At 33.1% G+C, this 13,679-nt stretch overlaps 1 protein-coding gene across 1 annotated transcript in view; it reads left to right on the top strand.

Moving 5' to 3' along the window:
* Positions 1 to 12,072, top strand: part of LOC142983657 (uncharacterized) — a 34,651-nt gene extending 22,579 nt beyond the window's left edge. Inside the window, exons 2-3 of the mRNA XM_076130640.1 lie at positions 8,728 to 8,915; positions 9,648 to 12,072. Coding sequence (XP_075986755.1) covers positions 8,728 to 8,915; positions 9,648 to 9,896 — 437 coding nt within the window. The 3' untranslated portion in view covers positions 9,897 to 12,072. The remainder of the gene's footprint in view (positions 1 to 8,727; positions 8,916 to 9,647) is intronic.
* The last annotated feature ends 1,607 nt before the right edge of the window (positions 12,073 to 13,679 follow it).

Raw genomic sequence — 13,679 nt, forward strand, 5'->3', positions numbered from 1 at the left:
CGTGGAGGTGGTAAGTCTCCAATACTCTTCCGTTAAGTTTATTGCGCGGTTTGTGGCCCACGACCATATTTGGCCAACACAGGCTTTCGTGATTGATTGATTGACTCTCTCTTACTACAACTTATCTCAGACGTACTGTGTAAGAACATACACATAAATGGGAAATGAAAACTGTTAATTTGATGGAAAAGGCACTAGGACATATTGCAACTATGTTATGTTACTGTAAGCTGACACCTCCCACTCAAGTGGTCGCAGGTTCGAACTTGAAGCAACACACCAATGACTTCAAAGTTATGTGTGTATTAGAAATAATTATCACATGCTCCAACGGTGAAGGAAAAATCGAGAGAAAACCTTGCATGTCTAAAAATTTGTTTAATACATTTATTGAGGGCATGCAAAGTCCCCAACTTGGCCCTCGTGGTGGACTCAAGGCCTAACCCCTCCCTCATTACGGGAGGAGACGTTTGCCCAGCAGTGGGACAGAAATGGGTTAATTAATTTATTTATTTTAAAAGATTTAAATACGGCAAGGCTGTTTTAAAATCTATTGAGTTTGGTGGTTTCACAATTGTTGAATTTTACCAATATAAACTCCAATACAAAGCTATAAATTAAATAATTTGTCGATCTCACTATCTTACTCATCGCTGGTGAAAATTCAGCAGCAGTCGACTTATCACGACTTTGATTCACCTTCCACTCTCACAATTTAAAACACGAATGACTAACCTAAGTGCTAAATAAGTTTAGTTTCCTAAGTTGCTTTTATTATCTTTTAACTGACAGTAATGCCTAGTAGATACAAATCTTTAATGAACTACTGAATAGAGCCCGTAATTTGGTATTTGACAACAGTCCAAAATTTGGCCCATATATTACAAATTATATATCTAATAACATAACTTCGAAAAGTCATTGATGTGTTGCCTCGGGTTCGAACCTGCGACCACTTACGTGGGAGGTACCAACTTATACCACTCGGCTTTCACAGCTCCTTATAAAACCACGCTTTATAAAAATGTCAAAAACACATTTTAGTATAGAAATATAGTGTAGTCACGTCACGATAACATACTTTCGTTGGAATCAAATGAAGAATGAGTATCTAAAAAAATATTTCAGTCTGTAATAATTACAATTTCAACATTATTTTAGAAAAAAAATAATAACGTAGCTTGAGCATTTCAGATGAATTTTTTACGTTACAGGTTTAATAATTTGTCGTTAACCCAGTCAACTACCCAATTATACAGATCAACTAGGCATTTTTCAAAATAACTCGTACGTAATATACCAAGAAACGACGTATATAAAGGCTACTCACAAGACTGTAATTTTACTAAAACGGTTATGACAATAAACTTTGCAATTTTCTTACTGCCACTTAAACCATATTGGTAGGCATTCTAAGAAAGATTTTTATGTCTTAATTATCTCAGTCTGCTCGTAAAACATTGGTATACTGATCAACAATAACGCCGAAATAAATTACAATTAATATTTTAAATAAACAATCTCGTAATGAAGAAGTTGAATGGCGCCAGGGACGTATTGTGTGGGAGTCGTGTGTTTAAAATTGGTTTAATTTAGGTTAATTTAAATGTTTGTTATAATCACGTTACTTATAAGGGAAATATATAAATATTTATTTATGTAACTGTGTGTCTAAAATTTCCATACGTTACGCTGCTGTGTGTGTAGTAGTTACGCTTTTGTCAACTAATTTTTATATGAAATTGTTTAGTGAAAAAATTACAAGGGTTTGTACCGCAATTCTCTTCACTTCGTACTGTCGAGTATCAAGAGATTGACATTTAAAATGTCCAAATAATTCGTACCGAGTGCGGTAGGGACACTTATTAGATTTTCCTACAAAATTTCTAGATAGCTAGCCGGTTGTCGGTAGTCGATAGTGATAAAGAATCCAGGTATTGCAATCATGATAAGCCAACTTTTTTAACTGATTGAGAGTTCCATTTAATTAGATAACAAGTTTAAAAAATTGTCACGGATAAACTTTCCATTTTAAAACCAAACTAAAACAGTAACTGCAATACTGCTGTATGTAGAGTTAGTGCAAAATACTTATTGAATTTTCACGTTTTGTTTAACAAGTTACAATGTAATAATTTATTGATATTGTAACGATCGTTTGTTTCGCGTTAGTCACGTTCCGTTGCGAGACGCCAACGATAACGATGAAGCCTCCAATTTACATACAAAGACAACGGAACTTTGTGAATTGTTGCCACTACAATAAATTATAGTGTGGCGAGCCTTGTAACAAATAATTGCCTAAAATAAGTCTGAGAAGAGTGAAGTTTAGCTTTAGGAATTTAAAAATAGGGAAATATTCGGTAATAAAAATTATGTTGAATAATATCCACAAGAATCCTTTGAAAGACACGAAAATTGTCTCCCATAGAGTGTTATGTGTAAGGACTACGGAAAACCCGCTTTTTATTTCCAAGCAGTTTTTTTTTTCACAAAAATGTGTAACTAAACTACCAAAGTTATTGCAAAAACTCATTCAGACAGACTAATGTTCATATTTAGCCATAAATACGTTAAAAACACGCGTTATCTTGTCTGCAACTAACGTAATTGGACGTTTACAATAATTACGAACATTCCGCGAATGTCTGCGATAGCTACATTTGCTATATTATGTTAATTTGATCCTAATATAGCAACATATTGGATTGCCGAGTTAGGGATTGCTAGATACATTGTATGAAGGTACCAAATTTGTAGATTTAAAAACTTGAAAAAACTGTTAAGTGCCCCTCAAAACAGTTTAAAAACTTAACTTCTTCAACACAAGCGCCAGTTAATTTTAGTAAAAGACTACTGAAAGATACCTTGATCATTTGATGTTACTTTACTTATTCAAATAACCATCCTCACACAATGAACTCTTTTTCCAATTTTCCTCAAAATTCTAGTTAGAAGATTCTTTTATAAACCTTTAATTTTTTTTGCAAATTTGTCGTCCTGTGCATACGACATCGCAGATGCGTGGGAATACAGAAGATGGGTATAAAACTCAAGAATATTATATATCGTGTTCAAAGCTACAATTTATTACCATAGATGGGTAACAATAGCAAACATCAACGTAAAACAAATCACGACTAAACGAATCACACGATTCGCACACAAAAACTCGCTCCGTAACAAATAATCATTCACTCATTCCGTTCATTCCATCCCTGAGCGTCTTCGTACGGTAATTAGTGACCGAACGCTTCTCAAACTCATTCAATTCAAAATTATGCATCGTACATTTATTATCTTTTTACAAACCCGACGTTTTTAATGACAGTGGCAAGAGTGGAGCGGCCATTTAATTTTTGTTACCTACCATTAATTGGTTGTATTTCTATCTAGAACAATAAAATACCGTTGGTAATAATCCTTTGGCACGCTACCAATGATGTGTGAAAGTTTTTCTGCCAAGTATCCCGTTTTGAATGCATCTAATCATGACTGACATTTTGTTGTTAGGGAATGCGATAATACTGCTTGTTAAACCAAGTTTATTAATTTATTTTTTTAGTTTTTGTCGCCTTAGTTATAGTTAGTCAAAACATCATAATATTATGATCCTTTTAGTAACTTATTCACACAGGACGAAGAATAAGTAATTGCATGAATAGACATATTGAAAAGCACTTAATTTTCAGACAGGATTTTGCTTGACCCAGTGTAAAATTTTCACGTCATATGTACAAAAGAAAATGCTAAAATCATGAAACAATTTTCATTTGCGTCAATACTTACAAAGTAAAGTAAAAACTGTACCAGTGGGTGGTCGTTTATTGTATTTAACAACACCTAAATGTCAACCTTGCCAAATACCGAACTATTTCATATTTTTTCTAGGATCGAATTAAAAAGTCAATTGGTCGGTTCATATTCATCGAATTGTCCATTTATGTGAAATAGTTCGTTAAATATAACGTCAATGTATCGTAAGAATTGTAAACACTCCATAAAATGTGTATAATCCTATAATGGCGGTCGGATTTCCGAGAAAGATAGAAAAACATTCTCGTCGATCCAACTAGTGGTGCATCAATAATGTTTAGTTACCGGAAAATGGCTAGAGATCGCATTTTCTTGCTAATTAGTCACTCGTGTCGGTAATTTTCAAGCGATTACTGATCGCTAGATGACGTGCTATGAATTATACGTTTAGTTTCTTTCAAATGTTAAATTGCCTTTCATCTGCTGACATGAACGCTATACAATTTAATTGTTCCGTCAATTTAAACTGTCCTATTGTTCTACGGCCCGACGCTCCGCGCCGACCCATCTAGTGCCAATCGTTTAGTTAAAATGTAATAGAAACATTTATTTTATTCAACACGCACTATAAATAGATGCTTACAACATACCATAGACTAACACATTTTTAATTAGTAATTAATTATAATTTACGCCAGGTGAAGAAGTTAAAAATTTACAAGCAACAATGTGTTTAATTGCATACATACACTTAACAATGACGGTACATACCTACGTAACAAGCTACGTTGTCTACATAATAAGTTACAAGCGCGGGCTTTAAAAGAATTTATTCCAGAGAAAAACGAAGGGCCAGGCACAAACACGAAGTAATTTATTCAATAACAAACAGAGATTACAACAATCCAATTAAATCGCGACATTGACAACTAAATCCTATTAAGTAGCCCAAACGGCGCGCTTAATTGGCCGCCATTACACAAAATGCTCTATGGTCTGTCATCGCTGCACAAAATGGCGCGCGCGGGAAAATAAATACGTTTAGAGATGGATATTATATCTTCATTAACGTTCGGTAGCGCGCATTGATATGTCCGCAGGTGGGGCCATTGAAATTGTTGTATTTTATCACCGGAGAGCTGCGGATAGGCATTCGCGAGGATAGTCTTCGCCTTATTGCTTTATGTATAGTCTGTATTGAGTCGTTGAAGGCCGAAGTGAGAGGAAATATATTTTATATTTTTTTGATTTCGTATGAGACGTGTGATATCCGGCTGTGAGCTGATCGGAAACTAGGTGTCTCGTGGTGCCCCCGAGAGATACCGATCACAATCCATGAATACAAACTTACCTTGCAATTTCGAAATATCCTGTTACCGATCCGATGTTAAATTTATTATTCTAATTAAAATACTTTATGATGACAAGATATAGCAATATTCCATTTTTATCTTATTATAATCGTTCTCCTACTAATTAAAAAAATATTTAAAACTTTGTTTTAGTTTAGTATTCATGGAAAATTTCGTCAATTGTCATCATCAATATGATCCACACAGAAACTATCACATAGCTGGCATCTAAACGACAACAGGATCCTTTTCACACTTTTTCATAGATGATATTAGTAATTAACTTATTACAGTTAATCAAAAGAAACTAATAGCAGATTGTAAATTTTCGGATTAAATCAAACTGCCTACGTTTAATGTGTTAATAGAGGTCTAAAGATAAAAGGTCGGTCAACATTCATGATATGCAAACTATCACCAAAGGAAATTGAAATATTTATGAAATACATTTAATTACGTATTTTAACGAATATTTACGTATTAAGGCTATTCATTAACATTTATATTTAATTGTATAATTTTATTCATTCATTTAGGATTGTGATTGTTATTTGATTCAATGATTTATGTTTAACTTTTTTTTATTTCTCGGACCACAGATACAATACATACCATACCTGCTATATTTATTTTTGCCACGATTAATATCTAAAGAATTTCGGAAATAAAATTGTGACTGTATTGCTTTACATAATTCATCTAAATGTCAAATTAAGTAATTAGAAAATTCAGGACAAAATAATTTCTAGGTCTCATTACTAGAGACCCAACTAAGACCGACCTGCTGAATTATAAAGATTCATGGATTTGACTGCAATTATCCGCAAACCAATATAAAAAATTAACATATTGCCAGTCACAACACATTACCATAACAATAAAAAACACGAACTTCCCAAAAAACAAATGTTTATTTATAAAACGTAATCAAAGTTTGAATTAATCGATTGATTTGGCACTTAATAGGCTATTCGGGTGAACGGATGTGACACAATGGGCTACCGGCTATGTCATTATACAGTCCGATGAATCGATGTTTTAATATTCAAATCGATTGAGTCGATTCAGCATCGATGCATCGATACTATCCAGCTAATGACCGCGTTTGGGCTTAATTAATGATGATAACAAAGGGTTGGAGGTAATATATGCAAATGTATACTAATATTAAGTATCTGTGGTGTTTTGTTTACGCTTCGATATTAGATATTATGGAATATTGTTCTTGCTGTGGATTAATTTGTCTACTTTTTATTGGTTTCCGTTTACACAAGATAATTTGTGTGGCCATGAAAAGCTAGCTTGCAACTGCAACAGGAAAATATTAATTAATATTAACACGATATATTGGAAAATATGAAATGGTTGTTAATGTATCTATATAAGTACCTATGTATTTAGAAGTAGGTATGTTTATCAATTATTTGGTTACCATAGTGTCCATAGTACAAGCTCTGCTTAGTTTGGAATCAAATGTCCATCTGAATGTTGTCTAATGATATTTATTTATTTTATTATATCTTAGTTGGAAAATTTAGTACTTGTAAGAGACATGAGTACCGTGAACAGGTAAGCTATAACTACAATTAATCGTTTAATTAGTTATTTAAGTCTATAGTTTAAACACACGTAAGTCTTGAACTATTTTAACTGTTTTTTTATAAAAATAAACAGCAGGTAAATAAGTATTCTGTTTGAACTAACTCTAATGTACAAGTTAAGTTCTTTACGCTCTTAATTCTAACTTCACACCTACACGTAATTATCAAACGCCACGGATATTTCTCTAAACGTACCGTACTTATTTAGTCGTCTCCAAATTGCCCGTGCCAAAACATAAGTGCTAACCAAGGTGGTCTACTCAAACATGCTTTGACCGAAACTCTAGTCATTTTGCTACAGATCTATTTAGGTAATGCTGCTCTACTTATCCTCAAACCTCCTTGGACATTATCTCAAACCATACATCAGAAAACAATGACATAATTTCATTGATAGACACTAAACAGTCCGGAATTTTGTAAGCCAATTCTTGCAATAAAATAGTTCAAGATTTAGTCCCAATCTAGTTTTAATCTTAAAAATGAAATGTCTGTCTGTAAAAAAACAGTATGTTATATTAAGTTAATTGATTTTTATAAACATTAGGTACTATAAATGCGCAAGTTTGCAGCGATTGTTCGGAAGTACATTTGTAACTCTATAACGCCAAAATTGCTTAGTAAATTTGGCACACAGATCGTTTACAACCAGGATTAACACATAGGATACTTGTCATTTTATTCATCTTTCCCAGTGATCGATTTCACGGTCAGTAGTTTCTTACCTAAATATTTACCTCTAGTAGTAAACTAGTATTATGGAAGGTAACGGTTTGCATCAGCAGTTATAAGCGGGACAAATGTACGTCAAACGTGCTTCCGTCAGCAAATATGGCGTGTCTAATTATAACCAATGTGTGCTAGTATTACTAGGTGTGAGCTTCACAACTTCAGGCAATGGTTATGGGAGTTAGAGACGAATTTCATGGTGAATACGGATGTTGGCTGGTCTAAGACCGTCTTTAGGTTTGTGTTTTGAAGAGCTGTACCAGACTTTTTTATGAATTTGTGATACTGCACACTGCATCGATGGGCGATGTAAAAAATGTAATTGAAAGGAAAATAGTTTTAGAAACGTAAAGCTAACTAATTGTGGATTAACAGTAGAGAGTTCAATATTACAAGGAATAAAACTCAAACAAGTATTTAACTTTGGAGTGCTTTAAGTTTCGGCACATGTACACTAGCCGTGGTCGCAAGCTCAGTTTTGTTTGCGTTAATTTTCATGTAACTTTACATAACAAATATCCAACAGGAACGTTTACATTATATAAATAACTATACTATAATATCTTAAACATAAAAATAACTAACAAAACATCGTAACGTTTGTCAATTTGAAATAAAAAACCAAAGGAAATCGCGTCACCTTTCATTAACCGATGCCCCGTGACCTCTAGAGGAAATAAACGGAGAAATTCAAGGAAACTCCGCGTTATTGAGTGGTATTAACGAAACGATCGTTAATGAGTTTGTACGAACTACGGGTCAATTCTACTAATGTATGCTAACACGACTTAAACTTGGTGATACTTTGAAAGATTGATTCATTAGATATTTCTCGTAATTAAATTATTTGTTAATAATACTTACGTCATGATTTCTTCTGGTACTTTTCTGATTGGGCGTGTGAGGTGATTCAAACCTCAAGCCTTCTACGTCTGAAGTGCCACGAAATCTCTTCTCTATCCTCGAAGTTTCAAGTGATCTTGTTGATATTGTGTTGTGTGATATGCAGTATTCAAACAATATTGTCAATTTCTTGTAGTTCATGATGGATTTGGTGATCATCCCGCTCTCAAAATATATAAATAGTACCTATATACAACGATTTATAACGATTTCAAATACTTGCGAAACTTTCGTGAAAAAGAAGCATTTTACTTTGACTTGACTGTAAACCAAAAACTATACTAGAACGCCGCAATTTTACAAGTTATAAAACTCTAAAGCTTAATATACTTAGTTTAGTTTTAGTTTTCTGCTCACCAATGTCTCATAAGTCGTTTCTCTCGCAGCAGGCTCTCCATCAGGACCGCCAGTGGTCCGTTGCCAGCTGCGCAAACACAAGCCGAACAGGAAGCCTCGCACGCCGTTCACCACGCAACAGCTCCTGGCGCTGGAGAAGAAGTTCCGAGACAAACAGTACTTGAGCATCGCTGAGAGAGCCGAGTTCTCCTCCTCGCTCAGACTTACTGAAACACAGGTTAGTTTTACAATAGTACTAGCTGACCGGGCAAACGTTGTTTTGCCATAAAAAAAAGTGTTAGGAGCATGAAAAATAGATGTTGCCCGATTCTCAGACCTACTCAATATGCTCACAAAGTTTCATGAGAATCGGTCAAGCCGTTTCGGAGGAGTAGGTGGTACGGTAACGAAAACTGTGACGCGAGAATTTTATATATTAGATAGTAGTAGTAGTATAGTCTCTATAAATATTTGAAAAACTGCACGTTTGGCGCAGTGGTAAAAGTTACCTCGCTGCAATAGCCGTAGCGCCACGTGTGGTGGTTTCGAATCCCACTCGGGACAAATATTTGTGTGAGCACGAGTATCTATTCAGAGCCTGGTTGTTAATTTATATATACAAGTATATATTTAAATGTACATCGTGTGAGAATTTTCCGATGATTAATTTACTAGCATCAATTTAATTAAATTAACTTTAGTAGTCGCGTGATCTTTTCGGCGAGCAAGTTTTTCAGTCCATACTAATTAACCGTGTACTGGATTAAGTGATTTCTATAATGAACGTTTATACACATCTTCTTAACCCGACCATTGGCCCAGAATATGTGTTCATATGTGCATGATTTGACCTTATAAGCAGTCGGAAATAATTAGTGTCAAAATGGTTTAGTCTTCGTCAATGCGGTACAACTTTTACCATTTAAATTATTCTTAGTACAATTTTTATCAACGCACCCCTCTATTTCAGGTGAAAATATGGTTCCAAAATCGACGCGCAAAAGCGAAAAGGCTACAAGAAGCCGAAATAGAGAAACTCCGGCTCTCCGCTCGCCCCCTCTTGCCTCCATCGTTCGCGTTATTCGGCGGAGGGGGCGCTCCTCCACTTTTTGCGGCCATGGCAGCTGCTTCCAGACCACAACTGAGCTTCCTAGGAGGTCCCCCAAGCCACCAGCATGCAATAAACATGAACATACTGAACTCTTTACAGCCACATTGACGAATGGATAACGCGGCTACGCGTGACGCAAGCGACCAGCCGCCATCTTGAAACGGTGTTCGAAATTTAAATTGAAAGGGGTCCCTATTCTATTGTGCATCAGCATTTTATGCAGATATTTTGCAACTAAGTCTTTCTTTCGAATTTAGTATTCTTGTTTGTTGAATTTACGGCATCGAAGACTATATTCATGAACCTATAGAAAAACAATATACTTTCACATATAACTTCATAGAACAACTACCTTTTAGTCAAGCAATTTTCAGAATAGGTATCCCAATTCTAACTTCAGTGAACGGTGTTCGAAAATCGAATTGGTAAAAACTAAGTGAATCAAAGACAATTAAAAATAAAGTGTGTTCCAATTTTTTAAATATCAATGAATATTGACATAATAATGGCGTTATGCCTAATTCAGGTACTATGTATTAAACCAATTTATATTAAACACTATTGTACAAATTATATTCTCAAATATTCAGATTGTAATTTATGTAGGAATAATAGTCCGAGAGCAGTACAGCATTTTGCATAAACTTTTTCTAGTATAAAAAGTTATGATGTCTCCAAAAAATGGGTCTATTCGCTCTCCAACTATAAAAAAGAAAATTATAACATATATCCATAGAAAAAACTCTGGCTATCAAAAAAGTATAATAAGTGCAATTTGTCAAATTAATATACTTTTATGTTCATCAGGATAGAGAATTGTAAATAAGTTAAATAGTATAAGACTATCATTTTTTATTAATAAGTCAAATTGTGAAAACTTGGATTTGAAAATGTTAAAAGCAAACTTGTTTTTAACTAACTTTTAAATCGAATGCCATCACATATTATATTAAACATTTTCCTATAGAATTATGTTTACCTACAGTTTAAAAGCCTTAAAAATCATCCACGATTTTGTTCCTTGCTTCTATTACGATGTAAATTTAATGAGCTAAAATATTTTAATTTATTAAAAATTATTACGCACATGATTTACTGAGATCAGATCCATTCATTTTTGGCTTTGATAAAATCTAAAAAAAATCAAATGACAAAAGAAAACATGCCAAAGGCACAAAAAACCCTTTCTTTCCTTGAAATGACAAAAGAAAAACTTTCAGCAAGGACATTTTAGTATTCGTGATTTGTTATATTGCTGTAAATTCATTATGAAAGATTAAAGAAATAAAATATTTTAGCTCATTATCACCCGGTCTACTCGACGATCGTTAATTATGTTTTCTGTACTTAATCAATCAATTAAATAAATATAACGATGTGCAAATAGTATTGTAAATAATATTTAAATAAATTATTGTATACGTAAGAACGAGTACATATATTATATCTAAGTGTATTTCTAAAGTGTTAGATTTTTTAATACGAATCCCTGATCATAGCTATGTGGAATATTATTAAGCTATAGTTTTAAAAGCCTGTAAAAATATGTCCAAAACGCCATGTTGATACTTTCTATTTATTCATAAAAGAAGGAAATAACGACATATAAATCAACTATTATAATTCGCTTTTTTACTGTGCGTTTCTTGATGTCAAACATAATTCCCGTATATTTAGCAGCTATATTACATGCATAGTAATTTTGACATTGACATATGCGCAGTAAAAAGATCGAGTTAGACTTGACAACTCTATAACAGGCCTTAAGTATCTGAAAATATTAATTTTAATCGCTTTTGTGTCATATTAAATAAAATGCTAATTTATTTCTTTTTTCATTTATAATTTGTTATGAACAACGAAGAATTATAAAAATAAAAATGGCGTGTTTTGATTAAACCAGAGACAATAGGTAGAATTATCTAAATTACCTCTACGATTTAACCCTTTCACCGCCACGGTCGGCTATACTCGACAAATCAGAACGTGCTTACGACGCTATATTTTTGTTGACATTTGCCGACGAAAGCGTCGTGAGCACTTTCTGATTTGTCGAGTATAGCCGACCGTGGCGGTGAAAGGGTTAAAAAATGTTACTATTCGCAATCTTTGTTCATAACAAAACTAATTTTATAATTATCTCCTGTACAAAACTAGATAATTACAAGTACTTTATCTGGATTAATTTCATCTACGTTGTAATCACCTTAATAGTTAACATAGAGACACGAAATGTGCAACATTTGTAAATTATTGATTAAATTATAAATTCGTTATTAGTACATTATTGACGTTTTATTCAAAGATTTTTTGTCCCTTTATTCATTTCATACTTTACGGCTTTCTACATAATTCCTTTTTCATATAGATTCTTTATATTTTTTGCAATCATCTATGTTTAGAATTTATTAATATTAAAAGTCATTATTTTAACAACTAACTAGCAACTATAAACATAAAATATCTAAGGCATTTTTACACCAATAAATAAAACAAGATGGCGCAGATGGGACACAATTTACCATAAAATTTCTGCTCCCATTGAAAGTCTATGAAGACATCCACTAATAAAGTTTATTATTCAGTCCGTATAAGTCGTTATGGTGTAGCCGGGGAGGGCATGGCTACCATGGCTTCCTGTATTCTCACTAATTGGTTGCAATTTCTGCAGCTAAAAACTGGCTCACTATAATCAATGTTAATACTTTTAAATGCAGAGATTCGTATGCCGCGTCTGCGCTCGCGCACGTACATTAATTACTCATTTATTTAAACACTAACAGCTGTCTCCGGCTTTGCCTGGGTTATTAGCTTCAGGCCCTTTTTAGTTAGCCCTTGATTAAAATAATGAAAATCCTTTATTAACTATGTAATTTGGCAACTTGAAACAAGATGTTAACGGTTATTGACATTTATAGATATTTTATTCGTTTAATTTCTACAAGTAACTGTTTTTGAAACAATATATTTACTTCAAAAATCTTAGCTTAGTTAAGTTTACTTCCTTAGTAGGTTCCTAAAATACCCATAAAACTGTTAATGCTCTACAAGTCTTATCTTTTAAGGAATGCTGAAGTGAATACCATCGGCAAAGGTCTTACAGGAATCCGCTGATCAAATTCATAAATACTAATCATTTTCCATTCTCTGAAAGAAGTAGACAAAACACTCATCTAAATCTGTTTTCCATCTCTTTCTAACTTATAGAAAAATACATAAAATATTCCTTTTTTGTACGATAGAATAGCCATTAGAAAACGTTCTCGATAAAACTTTTTAGTCCATTTCTTGTCTATGGATAGACTATTTGATGCGTAAAATAGGGGCTTTAATGCCTCACCTCAAGCTCCCTCGTCAGAAACTATTTGTAATACAATTAGTTTGTAATTTGACTACTAATTGGACAATTACAATAGAATTTATGACTGAAATGCGAAAATATACTCATTCAAATCACTTTTTAAATAGTCTATGGTCAAACCCATAAATAGTGTTTTATCTTCGATATTCGCACCCATTTACATAAATAAATATTTTTGAATGTATCATTATTAAGATAGAATAGATATTTTATTTATTTTGCCATCGAAAAACAAATTAAATGACATATTTATTGTTTCAATCGTTTTCTCTAAGTATTTATTTATGATTTACCCGAGAAATAAAAAACTCAAATAAAAACCACAATATAAATCCATAATATCGAATTTCAAAACAACCCATTTCCCCAACAACGTATTTATTTTTATTTAACACTAAATAATTTTTCAAAAGCACCATTTTAACGTAAAATCAGCGAAGCACTAACATACAACAGTTTTATTACACACTTGTATATATTTACCAAAATGGCTGTTTATTGCTCTACGTGGCTGTAATTTATTGTAATTG

This window comes from Anticarsia gemmatalis, chromosome 24 (genome assembly GCF_050436995.1).
Source record: "Anticarsia gemmatalis isolate Benzon Research Colony breed Stoneville strain chromosome 24, ilAntGemm2 primary, whole genome shotgun sequence".
NCBI lineage: Eukaryota > Metazoa > Arthropoda > Insecta > Lepidoptera > Erebidae > Anticarsia > Anticarsia gemmatalis.